Consider the following 15,890-nt stretch of genomic DNA (forward strand, 5'->3'; position numbering starts at 1 on the left):
CACGGTGAGAAATATTAACAATCTAAAGATAGGTAAAGTTCTGAAAAATCTGAAACTTGTATTTGGTACATAGATATTCACAGAACAGTGAGTAATATACGGGATAATGTATTAAACGAGCTTAGATTTCTTTCATTTGTTATCCTTATCCTTGTCCTTGTCCTTTTCTTTCTCTTTCTCTTTGTCCTTATCTTTGTCTTTATCCTTGTTCTGCTGAAGGGATCCAACAGCTTGACGGACGGCTTCGGAATGGGGGTCGACTCCGGGTAAATTTTCTAACACCGATTGCAAAAACGCCGGATCAGACATGACCGCGGCATAATCTTCCTCGACTTCCATCGCTTCCTCCTTCAGAGATTCCTCCAGTAGTTCTTCTAAAGAATGTAAAAAGAACAATGGAGCATGATACAAACAAGAAACGAGAAACGTGGACAGCTTGATAAATGATTATCGTCATACGTTGATCTTGCATAGACATCTGCATCGCGAAAGCGATTTGTTCCTCTTCGGTCATGCGAGCGAAATCGGGAGCATTCGTGTTAGCGGGAGCGGCGGGGACATTTTCGGCCGTCGAAGAAGTCTTCTCCGATCCCTCGAGCGACATAGCCAGTGCACGCTTCAGCATGGCTTCCTCGTTGTGCACTTCCTTGATCGTTTCCGGTGGCTTGTTCGTAGCCGTTTCGTTGGCTTGTGCACGCCGTGCTTCGTCCTCTTGACGCTGTCGTTGTTCCTCCATGGAAACGCGTAGAGCCTACATAAGACAATAATTTTATGCACAACGAAAGAAACGTTTGTTTTACAAAAGAAAATACGCGCGCGGGAAGACACGAACCAATGCCAATTCCGGATCCTCGTTTGGATCAACACCAAACTCGTAAGCAGACCCTCCCATTCCTGTACCACCCATACCATCCTCCCCTTGTATGATGGGAGAAGAGATCAGTGCATCTGACAAATGCGGTCCTGGCGGGACAGTGACCAAGTGACTGCCCGTTCCATCCTTCCCATTCAAAGTATTGACAAATGCAGTCAGTACTTCGTTGTTGGCATTCTCTTCCCCAAAACTGATCACGTCCACGTTCACTTTCTCCTTCTTCAATCTCTTTGCTAATTTCACAAGTTCTTTCTCATCGATTTCTATTGGACTACCGATAAAGGCCACAATACGCATTTTGTGATTTTTACCTTGACGGTGTTTCAATGCCAACTGTGTTAATGAACAAGCATTATAATTTGAAGAGATTACATTCGCACGCTACATCTTGTGAAACGGCAAAACTCACGTGTGCAATTCTTATCCCTGTGATTAGACATAAATTACCATTTGGCTGGACTTGATGAAGTTTGGAAAGAATTCTGCCTATATCGCTGGTAAGCGTAGCCAGTACTTCGACACTGTTCAGAAAGAAAAAGAAAACATGTTATAGATGAGAAAATGGGATGAGCAAGAATCTTTGATTGACAAATCAGATATAATGAATATTATCATAATTGAGCGTACTTGGCTAGCGTTATCAAGCCAACATTGTTCTCTGGATTCGACCGCGTTTTCGAGTGACAAACCAAGTTAACTGCATCCTGCTGCGCCTGCAGCCGCGTTGGTAAGAAATCTCCATTTCTCATATAATCGCTGTTGTCGACACTATAAATAATACAAAATGTATAAACCGATTTATAAGCTACTCACTACTGGAATTCCTTCGAGAAACTGATCTCTCGGTCGTGTAACCTACAATGGGATTCCTTATAAAAGAAGAATTACATATTCGAATAATACATAGCATCGTTTCTCCTCAATTACATGTTTGAACACCATTTATTAACAGGTTGAATTTTTGTGCTTATCAAGTTTCATTGAAAAATGGAAATTACTACTAGAAATAGATTACGAATTCAACTTTGCACTGTCACTCGCATAGGCCTCTAGAAATCCTGAAAATCTTTGCTATCGGCGGGTTTCAAGTTATAATAGTTGGAAATAAAATTGAAAAAAGTGTTTGGTAAACGTATATCATTCAGGTACATGAAGATACATTTAACAAATACAACAAATAAATGTCAAAAGCTCACCATATCATCGTACTTTCCAGTACCATCTTGGTTCGAATCGCTAAACCATTCTGTTCAGTCGCGTACAGTCAACTTCCTCTGCCCCTGTCCAATTCCGCTCTGTTCCCATGCGTTGTAAGTATATTGTATGTAAGATTTGAGGAATTTCGGAATTAGGAATATTCAGGTTACACGGTTCAGTATTCCACTTACCTACTCTTAGTACTTAAGTACCTACTATTATAGATTTCAGGTATTTAAATTATTTCTCACTATGCCCAACTATTCCTCATAATTGCCGATATATAATAACTTAATAATACAACTTAGTATCGCGTGGTATCGCATGATCAAGAGCAGCGTGTCCGTGAGTTCGCTGCTCTTTGGTAATGGTACCAGCAACCGGAGAACTACGGTCACGGTCTAATAATCTAACGAATCTAATTTAATAATATTTTCTTGACGAAATGTAAATGGAGGTCGAAGGAAATTGGAGACCATATCGAGTATATGCGTTGTGCATATGATGTATATGCGATAAGTATAATGAACGTAAATACATATGTATGTACAGTATAGTGTCAAATTCATATAAATTAAAAGAAGGGCATGAAGTTAGAAGGTGAAATGGGCGAAAGGTGAAACGATTAGAAAAATAAGGAATAATAAAAATAAACGAGGGAAAGGATTAAGTTAAAGGGGTGAATCTAATATGGCTACGGTATTAAGCTGAAGTGTCGAATATCTCGGTGCTACTTGCTCCATCAACATTGCTTCTTCATAAGTAGGCGGTTGATCGTTGTCACGTCTTGCTTTCGATAACACTTGTCTGGTACGTCTTCTATTACTAATAGCACTTATAATAACAATGAGTGGCCCTAAAAGTAGCATAACGACTCCGATCGCGAGCATGATTATCGCGATAACCGCCCCGACTCGATTTACGGAAGAACGCCTCGGCTTCGTTTCAATTTTCTCACCGCTTTCGTATTCTCGGTTCTTTTCGTCTTTGACGAAACTGTTTGGTTCCTTCAGTTGGACGACCGTGCCAACTGAGCCGGAGTCTTGGAATTCGAACGGACCGCTCGTGCTATCGTTCGATTCCATTTCATTTGTGTTTGTTCCATAAATCGTTGGCGTTTGAATCGAACGCACGTCTCTAACGTCCTGTTCATGACGAGTCGTCGTCGTCGTCGTTCGTCTCTGGATCGTTTTAAAGGATCCAACGTCGATATTGTTTGTTCGACGAGGGTCGTGTAATTTGTGCGTAGCATCGTCGTCGTCGTCATCGTCGTCAGCAACGGTAGCAGCAGGGCTATCGGTAACGACGTTTACTCGTTGCGTTTCGATTCGCAATTTTATAATTTTAAAGTAACCCTCTGTGTTACTCGATTCCCTGATCGATTCACCTTTGTTGCGCCTGGTGAATTTTTCCTGCGAAAATATTGTCTTCATTTGTGTTGGATTTTACATGCTTATATATATACACGTCCATATGGACGTGTTAAAAATATGAGGAGGTGTACACGGAACGATGGCATGGTGGTGTTTTAAATTAGCCTTAATATACTTTTCAATCAATCGAAATCAAGTGTTCGTAATGTTGTATTTCTTGTAGTTCTTAAATTAAGTTTTCAGTCTTTTGTAGCGTACGTGTAACGTGTATTGTGACATTGTGTAACGTACGTGTAACGTGTATTGTGACATTGTGTAGCGTACGTGTAACGTGGTGTACGACAAGTGTCTATTTGTCTATTCGTCGATTACAATATCGAACCTGTATGTTAATCGCATCATTTCGCGCGCTCGTTTTATCGCACAGAGAGATTGCACCTTTCTGTAGAAGAATAATTCCAACGACACCCCAAATAGTCAGCTGAAAGATGATCGTCAATTTGGGAGCCCATTTATTCGCTCTTACATTTAACGACATCTTTTTCAAAAATTGCTTCTCGTGAATAGGATATACAATGCAACTCGTATGCGCCTGCTGGATCATACCGAATAAAAAATCAAATCAGATGAAATTATCATCATCGAATCGTATCGTGTTATTGCATGTTAACTTACTTTTATAAAAATGTCACTCGTTAAATTCGATTTGCGGAATTCTGCAAGACTGAGACAATAGCAACGCTTTTAGTCAAATTCTATTAGCAACGTGAGAAGATATAATTAATTTGTTTGCCAACGGAAGTCGTTGATGACGAGTCAGAGAGAATCGAACTTGTGGAAACGAGTTGAATTTGCAATCACGGCGGGACATCGTATTCGCCGCGGTAACGTTGCGGTCAATTCCTCTCGCTTAACTTGAAGCAAATACGACAACGGCGCTTGCAGTGAAGAGAGGGAGTGGGAACAGACGGAATTACAAATACGTACTGCTACTCGAAGATAAAAGAATAAGATAATATGGTACAAGTTCTCACGTCATATTCAACCGGGGCGGAAACGGGAACGGGAACGAGAACGGGAACCACCGATTCACTTTGCGCACAAGTGTTTCCGAACAGTGCGACGCGCGCCGTTCGTCGCCCGTTCTACGACGTGATCTCAATATCGGAACGTCAGAACTTTTCTTTTACCTTTAAGCCTTTAAACAATTGTCACGCTTCTTCTTCTCCTGTAAGGCACCGTATTAAAACGCCGTTGATAAAAATCGATCGGCACGAACACATAACTATGGACGGATTCTTGATATATATCCAGATCGATCTATACCGATCGATCATACCTGTTTCTCCGCCAACGTTCGGTTGTAAGTACACGTTCGACCATCTTTCGATCGGCTAATCGTTTGGTCGGTTTGGTCGCGGCTCGTCGTCGAAATAACGCACGCACACGTCATACGTTATATGTATTGCGCTTACATACTCGCGTCGCGCATACAATACGTATGCATGTACTTACATACGTCGCTGGTCACGTCTCGCGGATTGTTATGTACTCCTTACACTCGCTCCATTCCCGTTTCCTGTTTCCCGTTTATGTATGTATACTCTTTCTCTTCTTTCTGTTATTCCACCGTCTTGTCTTTTGCGAATTGAAAGTCCACCGTTTATTATATTTGTTGCGTACGGGATACAAATAGACAACACTTGACCATGGAATCGTCGAGCTTGGCATTAGAAAATGTGATGATCATTGGATGGACGACTCATACCACAGAGCTGAGTTTCAAATCTCAATTAAAGGATAATTCAGGAGGCGTTCCACGATAATTAGAAAGGGAAACGATGTTACATTTTTTCCTTTTCTTATTCATTTACACACATGACGCGTTTTATGTAATAGTATTGGACAGTACTACATAATATATCGTAACGTGAAGATAATATACATTTATATGTACACACACAGTTGACTGTTGTGTAAAAGAAAATTAACAACTATCAATGCTATTGCTGCGCCTATCCAATGGATACTAATAATGTTAATAACATATTATCCAACGTGCATCAATTTATATAAATCTCCTGTTGAATATGTTTATGTATATACGTATACTTGCGTATGCTGTAATGTATACGCGTGGGTGACCATGGCTTCCTCCTGCAGAGGCACGAAGTTAGGTAGTTACAAAATCTTTGAGAACGAGTGTACAGCGTTCGAGACTATATTATAGATGGCGTGTATATACTTCTACACCCTATGTATATATGGTATATATGTATATGTCAAAGCATTCTATATTGATGATGACAACGACGACCATGTAATGATTGTAGCGCATTCAATTGTCAATTGACAAGAAGAGCATACTGTAGAAGTAGATTCGAAAATATCGTTTTCCTATTTATATACGTACTTATTTAAATCTTGAACGCGAAAGATGAGAGTGTGACTTACGAGCCTAGTAGACGGTTCGTCGATAGTGTTGCAGCACTGCGTGCCTGGCGTCTGGCTGCGTGCTGCGTGTATTCTGATCAAGACTGATCAAGACTCTGGCTGGCACAAGGAAATAAAAGGCAATAAAATAGTGAAAGGTAGTGTTGCGCGTGTGCAATAAAAATGACTTATTTACGATTTTCAAATTACGAACGCAGATGTAGATGATAGTGATTCTGTGCCGCGTGATCTGTATATACAATGCGTGTATACATATATATATGTGTATACATGTACGTATCTGTATTAGTAGTTTGATAGGTTCGAACAATATTCATAATTAAAATGCGGGATAACGAAGAATTTAAGCTCGTAATTCATCGAAAAAAACGAACATCTCGCGCACGAACTAATTGTCTGTCGAACGTAACATCGCTTGATAACGAGAGAAACGACGATTCCAACATCAATTGTGAAACACTTCTTGGGTAAGGATCTTTTTCCGGATGCATATCACATGTACATGGAAATCTTCCATACAAATTTTGTAACAATTTACAGAAAACTCCTCGAAGCAGAAGGTGAACTAGAGAATTCGTCGTTTCTCGATAATCTTCTTCATGATTTGGATGATTCGTTGGCTGCCTTAAACGTGAACGGAATTCCTGATATATTGTGCTATGGTTTGGGGCAGTTCTCTAGTCGCAAATCCTCGAAATACCAATTGGCATTGCTTCTCCGTTTGAAAAAATATTATAAGTCTCAGGTTTACGTGTACGATCCAGTTTTCTCTTCGGCGGAGATTGAACTATTGAAAAGATTTGATTGTAACACGATAAAAGTTAACGAAGAAGGGAAACGTGTAGTACGCGACAATATCACATTGGTATACATGCCACATTGCTCTATACACTTGATCAACAATTTCCTGTATGCAAATTGGTGCGAGCAGTTGCGCAAGTGTATTTTATTAACGAATAGTTTTTCAATCGTGGCTGACAATACAAAGAGAACGAACAGAACCAATCCTATCGACTACATCTTGCGTATTCAACCGTACGTTACGGAAACAGTTTTAAGAAATGACTTCGTTCATGAAGAAGCATTTAACGACTTGAATATTCATACGTTTCTCGAGCAAAATATCGGTACGCTTCCCGAGAGTTTTTGGAACGAACGAACCGAGCCGTGTTATCAAGATGCTGAAACCGACTATTTAACAGCTAAACAAACCGAGAAAATAGACGCGGCAGATAAAGCATTGTGAATAATAGATCGCCCATCGTTTTTCTAGATAGAAAAACATGTACCCATTGACCACTGAATCACTGTAGCGATTTTTCGTTAATCAGATGATTCGATTTGTTCTAGGTTTCAGAGAAAATGAATCCTAACGTAAAATTGGTTCGTTCGCTCGTACAAGAAATTCGACGAACGTCTTCGGAGCCAAATGTAAAGAACAACATTATGGTAGAATATATTTTAGATCAAGCGCGATCTCACAAGGAAACGTCCGAGGTCTTGTGTAAAGCACGAGAAGAGTTGAAAAATTTAGCTGAAACGTATCTTTGTTACTTGAATTCTCGTCGCCTGTGCAAAGAAATTCACGATCGCTACACCGGCAAAGGTGAACGAACTATAAAAGAGACTGCGGACCTCGTCGGATTCAAGTTGCCTCATGATCCGAAGTAATCGATTTTGTGAGTTATCGCCGATATCGATTTATTGTCAGATAAAAGATTGTAGAAAAGTAATAAAAAATCGTTACAAAAATATGTGCCGAATAAAGTAAATAGAATAAAAGAGCAGTATCTACGAGTAGTCCTTGCGAATACATTTAGCTATAGTCGACAGCTGCATGTTGCTTGTACCCTCGTAAATGGTACCAATTTTCGAGTCTCTGAAATATTTTTCTTGAGGAAAATTCGTCGTAAATCCTACTCCGCCCATGAAATCGATACATTTCGAGGTAACACGCAAGGCCGTTTCTACGTAACAAAGGAAACAGAAAAATTACGTGCGTAAATATTACAAATTATGTCGGTCCTTACGTAAAGTTCAAGAAGGTAGTAATTACCGGACGCAACCAGCTTTGCTATGGCCGCCTCTTTCATTACATTTTTTTTAGCGTCGACCAATCTCGCCGCATTGTACACCGCTAGTCTAGCGCATTCGACTTCAGTGACTGCTTGAGCGATTTGATGTTGCATCGACTACGAAAAAAAAGATTAGACGTTACAATTGGCCGACATTTAGAACAACTGTTTCGACTGTTTCGATGAGACAATTGAATTAATACTTGAAACGAAAATATGTCTGTCCCAAATTGCTTTCTTTCCAAGGTGTACGGTATGGTCGCGTCCAAACAGCCCTGTGCTATACCGATCATCTGAGCTCCGATACCTATTCGACCCTCGTTTAAAAATCCGGCGGCGTATTTGTACCCTTGACCCAGTTGCCCCAGGATGTTAGTTTCAGGAACCTGATCGTGTGAGCAGAAACAAGAAATCGGTACACGTTAATACCTGCTATGAGCCGTGCGTACGATCTAACGAGAACACGGTCTTTCATGTTCGGAAGGAAGAATCGTTTAATTTACTCTGACATCGTCCAAGTGAATCATGCATGTACCCGATGCCTTTATTCCGAGCTTGTCTTCTGGTTTGGCCACTGTCAATCCAGGCGTGTCTCGCTCAATAAGAAACGTCGTGATACCCCGATATCCCTGTTCCCGAGATACGTTTTATTATTTTTGCGAATCATTATCGTTCGGCTGCACGCTCTACATACGATCGTACGGAGTTTCATCTTACAGAGGAAGGATTCGCATTCGCGAAAACCAGAAACAATCCCGCGATATCGGAGTTCGAAATCCACATTTTTGTCCCATTTAGAACGTAATCGGACCCGTCCTTTTTTGCCTCGGTCTTCAAGGAAAAGGCATCCGATCCCGAGCCAGGCTCCGTAAGACAGAAGCTTCCCGCCTTCGGTAAAATTAGGATGAGCGATGACGTGCGATAAAAGAATGACAAAGCTTGTGTTGTATGTTATTAAAAAATTACGATCAACTCGTTTGTCCGAGATATCAAGGTTTATCGCGCTTCGTTCACGAGTACGCTGTCACTTACGTAATCTTGGGCTAGTTTAGGCAGATACTTTGTCTTTTGTTCTTCCGTGGCAACTTTCGTTATTAACGAGTTCACCAGAGTATTATGTATATCGACCAAAGCCGCCACGGCCCCATCGACTTTGGCAACTTCTTCGACGGCTAAAATCGTCGACATGAAACTACATTTGGAACCACCGTATTCCTCGGGTACTTCGATGCCCATTAACTGTCGGTCAGATTAATTGACAGTACGATCAGAAAGAATGCGAATAGAATAAGTTCAAGTGTCAATTTGGTGTAAGAAGGAGGACGGGAAGTCGTCACGATCATCTACTTATTTACTTACACCACTTTCGAAAAGCTTTCGCAGCAGCCCGTCGTCTATCCTGTTCTCCTTTTCCATTTTCCGTACGAGGGGGGCGATTTCTTCTTTCGCCAATTTACTGACTGACACATTTTTTCATCGATTACAATATCGCATTTACATCAAACATAATTTAGAAGAATCGATCAAATTGTATAATCTTAACAGATCGAGGTACGTGAACGCGAGTGTCCGCGTCTTTGTGACACGTAACTATAAACGCAAGCGATCTACCGTTTATTCGATGATAATAATTACCGGTTTCTTTCATCATGAGTTCCTCGTCTGTGAACTGAGATAAGGGTCCAGGAGAGTGGCTCAATAGCGATATACCGACGCTCAAGTGCCTTCTAATACACGCCTTCAGTGTTATCTGAAAATTGTTTCCGTACGCGATTCATATATTATAAATTATGTGCATAAATCGCACTTTTGCTTTGACTAAGGCATGATATTTATTTGCCACATCATTAAGATTACATTTTGTTACTATCGCCTGGCAATCGTTTCATTAATCGGCGTTATTACACAATTGAATTGTCGACGCGATCATTTACAAAACTAGGCGACACCGACGTAGACAAGTTGAAAGGTCGTTTAGTTTACAATTTTAATTAATATCACTGACGAAGGTAAGTGTTTGTAATAGTTGAATAACTCGATTAAAAAGAATCCGAATATAAACTCTATAATAACCGGTTGCGAATAGATACGTGTACAGATTTTATACCTGCTGCCTTGTTAACGGTGCGAATAAATTCATCTTCGAACGACGTTTATTAACTAATTTCGATAAACAAATGTTCACGACGCGTTCACACGCGAATTCTTTATGGAGATACTGGTTGAAACGTTCCGACGACCGTAAAAAGCTAGACTAACCGAGTACAACAAACGGAAGGCAAAAAACAAAATGGGAAAAAAGAAAGTGGAGAACGTTGCTATTCGATCGAAGGCTACTTTAATACTGAATTGGTGACTTGATAATTTGTATCGTGTCCATCTCTATTCGAATAACTCAACCCCCAACCAGTTGATCCCATGTAAGCGTCAAACAGGTTCTTATATAACAAGAAAAATAAAATAACTTCTCTGCACGATCAGATACTCTACTTGGGTTCACTTAGGTTCTAACTATTGAGAAACCCTTGTTTATATTGATTGCCGAGAACTGAATCGTTGACGTATACATGATAACTGAACGTGTTTTTAATATATATTGTGTCATTATGCACGAATAAAGTGAAAAATGTGTTATCACGCGATAATGGAAGTGCTTGTTTGTTCAGAAAAGAAAGAGTGCATCGATTATTATTGTTACAATTTGCATGAACACGTGTGTCTATGTAAACGCGTGCGCGTGCTGTCGTAACGAATTCTGAAAAGCGTACTTCTTATTGCCAGAAAAATAGTTTAAGGACGTATTGGCTATACAATCAATCCCAAAAGTTTATGCACTTTAGAAACGCATTTTTTAAAAAGAAATCAGACGTCGGATGAACATTGCTAATAATAAACAGCAAAACAAAATTTTCGATTTTTCCGAGATTTTTCCAAGGGGTACCCCTTCAGATTTTGCGAAATTTTCGTTTTTTGCCAATAACTCCCAAACCGTTAGACTTACGGAAAAATTGTATACGACCTTTCTTGTAGAGGACGACGAGATCTACAATTTCCATGTAAAAATTTTTCGCTAGCGTCAATAGTTAACGAGTAATTTGCAAAAAACTGTTTTTTCGTTTTTCGTAAATTACTCGTTAAGTATTAATGCTAGCAAAAAATTTTTACATGGAAATTGTAGATCTCGTCGTCCTCTACAAGAAAGATCTTATACAATTTTCCCGTACGACCAACGGTTTAGGAGTTATTGAGGAAAAACGAAATTTTTTGTCAAAAGTTGGCTGTTTCGACGGTGGAATGGTCGGATTTCGTCAATGCCAATAAAATGCCAAATAATGATACGTAACTCATTAAATATCGAAATTAGAAGAAAAGAACTTTTATTTGAAGCATTTTTCGCAATTTTGAAAAAAAAAATTTTCGTCAGCGTCAATACTTATACGTACATAGTAGATTGTACATATATGCAATAATCGTATGTATGTTGCGTGAAAGATATGTTTGAATTCTTGTTGAATGCAATTTATTAGGTGCACTTTATCTTGCCCCTAATTGTTACAAACGTTCACATTCATATGTATAATACAACGTATACTTTGTTATACGTATGTACATGTGTAGAACTTATTACATATCCGTATAATATACGTACACGAGTACTTTTTAGTTCGATTGCGATTCCATCGGTCTGCTCATTAATCACTGATTTGCGCAAATTCATTGCGTCGCGCGTAATAATATAACTATACTGTTTATCAAATGAAAACCAAATGTATACCTAAACATGTTTCTGTTGCTATTGCTGGTCATGTATCTCAAATAATCTGATAATAATAGAAACAAAATTCATGCGTTGGAGTCTGGAAGAACCGCGTCTTTTTGCTGCTTCGCTCGACTGCCAGTGCCATCTTTTCTGAAAATCTTCAAACGAATCGCCCGTTGTTCGACACGTCGTCGTCGTCGCCGCCGAACGGAAAATGGAATCAGGCCGAGGCGTACGTGTGTGTGTGCCAAAGTCTACAGTCAGAATCGCTTTCTCACTCATTATTAAAAACAATGTTACGTCAACATTTACCTCACGTCCTACTCCTAATCCTCCCAATACCTTTTTCGTCTTTCCCGATCGTCTTTGCTTCGAGTATTTTCAATCGTTGATATCATAAAAGTGTTAAGAGAAACAATTAGCTATGAACGTCCGATACACTTTAGAAGAATTAACGCAGATCGGCATAGAAATACGTCGAAGTTTGGAGTCTCTCGATAGTGACAGAAAGAAACAAGAAGAATTGGTGTTGGCGCACATCAAGAAATTTTCGAACAAAGGATCGAGGATCGCCGATTTTCAAGCAGGTTAACGACCTCAAGTTTACACCGTTTTATTGTTCGAACGCCATAGATCGCTACCTCTAAATTTTTCTAAATTACTCTGTCTATGCGTTACGAGCCTAAACATATATAGTCGACCCATTGACAGGTATAGGTAGAGTCAGTAAGTAGAGTGCAAGATAACACTGTAAACAACAACTGAAAACTGATCGCGATACTCGACGATTATTCATGATCTCCAGTTTCGAAACATTTCCAAGATAATCGCACTTACGCATTTCGTCTAAATTGCGTGCGGTCGGAAATCCGAATCGCGATTGGCTACATTGCAAAAATTCTTCGTTTTCATTCTTACATATTTTCGTATAAGAATTCGAACAAGGCTTTCTGGTTTTGGCTAAGAAAAGACGCCGTACAACGTACGCCGCGCACGCGATAGCGTTCATGTTACGGAGAAAGATATTTAGGAAATCGAATGAACGGGATAGGAGGAGCGTTAATTTGACGAGCGACGAACCAAATTCGGGTCGGCAAACGTGTTCGGACGGTAATGTTAAAGAAAATCCGTTGCTCACGGAAGAGGAGACGCGCGAATATTTTCGTCTAGTGGAACAAGAAAAAATTCTCGACCGACAATTGTCCGACTGGAAAGCCCAAGAGGCAGAAGTTCGATCGACTCAAGAAACCATGAGTTTGTTACACGAGTACAACGATATCAAAGATATCACTCAAATGGTTTTAGGAGCTATAGCTATGATAAATAAATCTACAATCAAAGATCTGCACGAGCAGTACGATTTACCCGTGCAAGACAATTAAATTCATTGTGCTCCTTTATAGTTTATACATACACGCTGTTTTCATTCATTCATTTTATTCCTTGGCTTTTCACTCGAATCTTTCTCTCTTAACCGAGTCGTTTCCCTTCTCAACATCTAAAACGCAATAGGATTGGAATGGTTCAACGTGACAGAGGAATTATCCATCTATCGGCATCTAACTGGAAAGATAATTATTTTGGATTTTTTTACGTATTGTTGCATCAACTGTATGCACATTTTGCCAGACTTGGATGCTCTTGAAAAACGATTTTCCATCACGGATGGTCTTGTCGTCGTTAGTATATGCGGACTGTCTTTTTTCAAATATGCATGTCCGATCAGATTCGAAGTAAACGCGCGTCGACCGAATAAGTACATTTCAATATCTCTGTTTTCTTCCAGGTTGGAGTGCATAGTGCAAAGTTCTCAAATGAGAGAGAATCGCAGAAATTGTTGTCAGCCGTGCAGAGGTATAACATAAACCATCCCGTTGTAAACGATGCAACTTTATCAACTTGGCGTAACCTGGGAATTTCTTGTTGGCCAACATTGGTAATGATAGGTATGTACATAATAACGCGCCTGTGCGGCCTGATGGAGAGTCCGACGCCGAAAACCATCTGCTAAAACGGGACGGTGTATGCCTTGCAGGTCCCAGTGGTGAACTGCTCGCTGTTTTCGTTGGAGAAGGGCACAGAGACGAGTTGATACTGTACGTGGATGTGGCGCTCAGATATTTTAAATCATTGAAAAAAATTCGCGACAATGATATTCCTCTGCAACTGGCGCGGCATTTGTTACCGGTCGCTGGGAACGGATCCGATCTCTTATTCCCTGGCAAGTTGGAGCTATTTCGGAACGAGCAAGGAGAACGGTTGATCGTATCCGATACTGGGAATAATAGAATTTTAGTGTCGGATACGTCGGGAAATGTGGAATGCGTTATCGGTGGCTGTAATCCGGGTTTAAAAGACGGTGCCTACGAGAACGCGCAGTTCAATGCACCCCAGGGTGTATGCGCGTTGGGCGATTCGATTTACGTTGCCGACAATGAGAATCATGCCATCAGAAAGGTAACACAGCAGTTCGAAAAAAAAAGTATGACCATATAGACCGATACCAATGACTACGTTTGAGATAATACGGAAAAACTTGAATTGTAGATAGACATGTTAAAGAAGACGGTGACCACGATCACTGGCACCGGTGTTCAAGGCCACGATTACGTCGGGGGTAAAGTTGGTACGGAGCAAGCTATCTCCTCGCCATGGGACGTTGCTGTTTATGAATACGAACACGAGAAACGGACCGTGCCCGTGTTATTGATCGCAGTCGCTGGCACGCATCAGATTTGGGCATATTTCTTCGAAGAGACCGTTTGGTGGAAAAATAGGTAATGTAAAAAATGATTTTGATGTCTAAAATTCATTCGTTGATCGTTCGATCAACGAGAACAGTAAAGCTCTTTTCGTAGGCAATCGTTTTTTAAACTGCGCAGGACATACAAAGCTGGTACATGCGCTGCGATAGTTGGCAGTGGCAGAGAGGAAAATCGTAACAACGCTTATCCTCATGCGGCTGGTTTGGCCCAACCGTCTGGTTTGGTCGTTGTCCAGGAGAAAAAGCTTGTGTATTTCGCCGATAGCGAAAGCAGCTCGATCAGACGCGTAGATCTAACAAATGGGAGAGTTTCCGCCGTTTGTGGCGCTAACAGAGATCCAGCGGTAGGTTCTACACGTAGAGAATCGTTGTTTAGTTCTTCAGGGATTTTTGATGTTCGGAGTTTTTCAACTTTTGGTGATTTGCGTTGATCGTAGGATCTGCACGATTACGGAGACTCAGACGGTGCAAACTTTACGGCAAAGCTTCAGCATCCTTTGGGAGTAGCGTGGCACTTGAAGGACAACGCTGTTTACGTAGCCGACACTTACAATCATAAGATAAAGCGGATAGATGCGGCTACCGGGTACTGTGAAACTGTGTACGGTGATGGGAAACCAGGACCAGGGAAATTTTCGGTACCTTATCTTTCAGACTTTATATTGCAGTTCACGGTAGATTTCGGTTTAGTCACGGAGATCCTACGTTCTGTGCAGTTCGACGAACCTAGCGGCATCGCTGTTAGCCCAGAGAAAGATCTTTTATACGTCGCCGACGTTAACAACCACGCTATTAAAGTGATCGATATCAGAAAGAAAAGCATCGCCACGGTAAATCGTTTAGTTTACTTTTCTCAAATATGCGATCGATGTCAAGTCAGATTCGAATCGTTCATCTTTTATGCTTCAGTTACCAATAAAAGTGCCTGTGACCGAAATAGTTGAGAATGATTCTGGGAACACGTATCTCTTTGATACTACGATCAGCGAAAACGGCGGTGAACTGACTATTACGTTCGATGTGGTTTTCTTTGAATCAGAGTTAAAATTGAACGTGGACGCGCCACAAAAATGGACCGTGAAAGATTTGCCAGGGACCAATAACGGCGACAATTCTGGATGGACGTGTGCGGTGTCGAACGGAGAGCTTGCAACACCGGTATCGATAAAAATTCCCGAGGGCAATGGAATAAGCGAAGTACATATCACTTTGAACATTGTCGCCTGTAAAACTACCGAGTGTCTGCCAAAAAAGTTGCTGGTACTGTTTCGTGTACATCGCAAATCAAATGCTTCCACTGTTGTAACGGAAAGGAAACGGCTCGTGGTTAAATAATATATGCATTTTTATTACCGTTTATCTTCCTTCCGTTTGTCTTTCTCTTTCTACCGGC

General features: G+C 40.6%; 7 protein-coding genes across 15 annotated transcripts; 4 read left to right on the top strand and 3 right to left on the bottom strand.

The window, feature by feature from the left end:
• Positions 1–33: 33 nt before the first annotated feature.
• Rpn10 (regulatory particle non-ATPase 10) lies at positions 34–2,448 on the bottom strand. The gene is made up of 7 exons (XM_018030930.2): positions 2,263–2,448; positions 2,071–2,169; positions 1,502–1,642; positions 1,284–1,395; positions 833–1,207; positions 460–751; positions 34–374 (listed from the first exon to the last, which is right to left on the bottom strand). Exons 2-7 carry the CDS (start codon positions 2,094–2,096, stop codon positions 133–135), a joined length of 1,188 nt encoding a protein of 395 aa, XP_017886419.1. The 5' UTR covers positions 2,097–2,169; positions 2,263–2,448; the 3' UTR covers positions 34–132.
• A 103-nt stretch (positions 2,449–2,551) lies between these two features.
• LOC108628772 (uncharacterized) lies at positions 2,552–6,010 on the bottom strand. 8 transcript variants are annotated; one of them, XM_018030935.2, is made up of 5 exons: positions 4,784–4,940; positions 4,635–4,672; positions 4,120–4,168; positions 3,827–4,039; positions 2,552–3,483 (listed from the first exon to the last, which is right to left on the bottom strand). In XM_018030935.2, the coding sequence occupies exons 4-5, from the start codon at positions 3,980–3,982 to the stop codon at positions 2,743–2,745; spliced, it is 897 nt and encodes a 298-aa protein (XP_017886424.1). In that variant the 5' UTR covers positions 3,983–4,039; positions 4,120–4,168; positions 4,635–4,672; positions 4,784–4,940; the 3' UTR covers positions 2,552–2,742. The 8 variants fall into 8 exon arrangements, with proteins under 8 accessions (XP_017886424.1, XP_026672553.1, XP_017886426.1 ...); XM_026816752.1 differs by lacking the exons at positions 4,635–4,672; positions 4,784–4,940 and adding an exon at positions 5,899–6,010 and having other exon boundaries at positions 3,827–4,036; XM_018030937.2 differs by lacking the exons at positions 4,635–4,672; positions 4,784–4,940 and adding an exon at positions 5,899–6,010.
• Positions 6,011–6,041: 31 nt separating this feature from the next.
• Positions 6,042–7,165, top strand: LOC108628774 (SRR1-like protein). Its single transcript, XM_018030939.2, has 2 exons — positions 6,042–6,365; positions 6,439–7,165. Exons 1-2 carry the CDS (start codon positions 6,223–6,225, stop codon positions 7,142–7,144), a joined length of 849 nt encoding a protein of 282 aa, XP_017886428.1. The 5' UTR covers positions 6,042–6,222; the 3' UTR covers positions 7,145–7,165.
• Positions 7,166–7,245: 80 nt separating this feature from the next.
• LOC108628776 (protein FMC1 homolog) lies at positions 7,246–7,688 on the top strand. Its single transcript, XM_018030942.2, has one exon. It carries the CDS (start codon positions 7,261–7,263, stop codon positions 7,567–7,569), a length of 309 nt encoding a protein of 102 aa, XP_017886431.1. The 5' UTR covers positions 7,246–7,260; the 3' UTR covers positions 7,570–7,688.
• LOC108628770 (short/branched chain specific acyl-CoA dehydrogenase, mitochondrial) lies at positions 7,583–10,773 on the bottom strand. Its single transcript, XM_018030928.2, has 9 exons — positions 10,081–10,773; positions 9,609–9,723; positions 9,333–9,433; positions 9,006–9,212; positions 8,691–8,861; positions 8,477–8,602; positions 8,177–8,359; positions 7,955–8,090; positions 7,583–7,865 (listed from the first exon to the last, which is right to left on the bottom strand). The coding sequence occupies exons 1-9, from the start codon at positions 10,111–10,113 to the stop codon at positions 7,690–7,692; spliced, it is 1,248 nt and encodes a 415-aa protein (XP_017886417.1). The 5' UTR covers positions 10,114–10,773; the 3' UTR covers positions 7,583–7,689.
• Positions 10,774–11,815: 1,042 nt separating this feature from the next.
• On the top strand, positions 11,816–15,856 carry LOC108628745 (NHL repeat-containing protein 2). Of its 2 annotated transcripts, none has more exons than XM_018030862.2 (9): positions 11,816–12,320; positions 13,246–13,412; positions 13,520–13,679; positions 13,769–14,190; positions 14,281–14,510; positions 14,592–14,841; positions 14,935–15,135; positions 15,214–15,327; positions 15,407–15,856. In XM_018030862.2, the coding sequence occupies exons 1-9, from the start codon at positions 12,158–12,160 to the stop codon at positions 15,830–15,832; spliced, it is 2,133 nt and encodes a 710-aa protein (XP_017886351.1). In that variant the 5' UTR covers positions 11,816–12,157; the 3' UTR covers positions 15,833–15,856. The 2 variants fall into 2 exon arrangements, with proteins under 2 accessions (XP_017886351.1, XP_017886352.1); XM_018030863.2 differs by having other exon boundaries at positions 11,818–12,320; positions 14,616–14,841.
• LOC108628750 (DNA repair protein SWI5 homolog) lies at positions 12,318–13,248 on the top strand. Its single transcript, XM_018030881.2, has one exon. It carries the CDS (start codon positions 12,741–12,743, stop codon positions 13,113–13,115), a length of 375 nt encoding a protein of 124 aa, XP_017886370.1. The 5' UTR covers positions 12,318–12,740; the 3' UTR covers positions 13,116–13,248.
• Positions 15,857–15,890: the final 34 nt, after the last annotated feature.

This window comes from Ceratina calcarata, unplaced genomic scaffold (assembly GCF_001652005.2).
Source record: "Ceratina calcarata isolate Rehan_Ccalc_2016 unplaced genomic scaffold, ASM165200v1 scaffold54, whole genome shotgun sequence".
NCBI classification, from domain to species: Eukaryota; Metazoa; Arthropoda; class Insecta; order Hymenoptera; family Apidae; genus Ceratina; species Ceratina calcarata.

Coding starts and splice junctions, on each gene's coding strand:
- Rpn10 (XM_018030930.2), bottom strand. CDS start 2,096: ATGGTACTGGAAAGTACGATGATATG. Junction 1,643..2,070: donor CTGGAAAGTACGATGATATG/GTGAGCTTTTGA, acceptor TATTATTTATAG/TGTCGACAACAGCGATTATA. Junction 1,208..1,283: donor CAGGGATAAGAATTGCACAC/GTGAGTTTTGCC, acceptor TCATTAACACAG/TTGGCATTGAAACACCGTCA.
- LOC108628772 (XM_026816752.1), bottom strand. CDS start 3,982: ATGTCGTTAAATGTAAGAGCGAATAAATGGGCTCCCAAATTGACGATC. Junction 3,484..3,826: donor ATGATGCGATTAACATACAG/GTTCGATATTGT, acceptor ATATTTTCGCAG/GAAAAATTCACCAGGCGCAA.
- LOC108628774 (XM_018030939.2), top strand. CDS start 6,223: ATGCGGGATAACGAAGAATTTAAGCTCGTAATTCATCGAAAAAAACGA. Junction 6,366..6,438: donor AATTGTGAAACACTTCTTGG/GTAAGGATCTTT, acceptor AACAATTTACAG/AAAACTCCTCGAAGCAGAAG.
- LOC108628776 (XM_018030942.2), top strand. CDS start 7,261: ATGAATCCTAACGTAAAATTGGTTCGTTCGCTCGTACAAGAAATTCGA.
- LOC108628770 (XM_018030928.2), bottom strand. CDS start 10,113: ATGAATTTATTCGCACCGTTAACAAGGCAGCAG. Junction 9,213..9,332: donor GAAAGCTTTTCGAAAGTGGT/GTAAGTAAATAA, acceptor TCTGACCGACAG/TTAATGGGCATCGAAGTACC. Junction 8,603..8,690: donor CGAATGCGAATCCTTCCTCT/GTAAGATGAAAC, acceptor TCTCGGGAACAG/GGATATCGGGGTATCACGAC.
- LOC108628745 (XM_018030862.2), top strand. CDS start 12,158: ATGAACGTCCGATACACTTTAGAAGAATTAACGCAGATCGGCATAGAA. Junction 12,321..13,245: donor GATCGCCGATTTTCAAGCAG/GTTAACGACCTC, acceptor AAAACGCAATAG/GATTGGAATGGTTCAACGTG. Junction 14,511..14,591: donor ACCGTTTGGTGGAAAAATAG/GTAATGTAAAAA, acceptor CTCTTTTCGTAG/GCAATCGTTTTTTAAACTGC.
- LOC108628750 (XM_018030881.2), top strand. CDS start 12,741: ATGTTACGGAGAAAGATATTTAGGAAATCGAATGAACGGGATAGGAGG.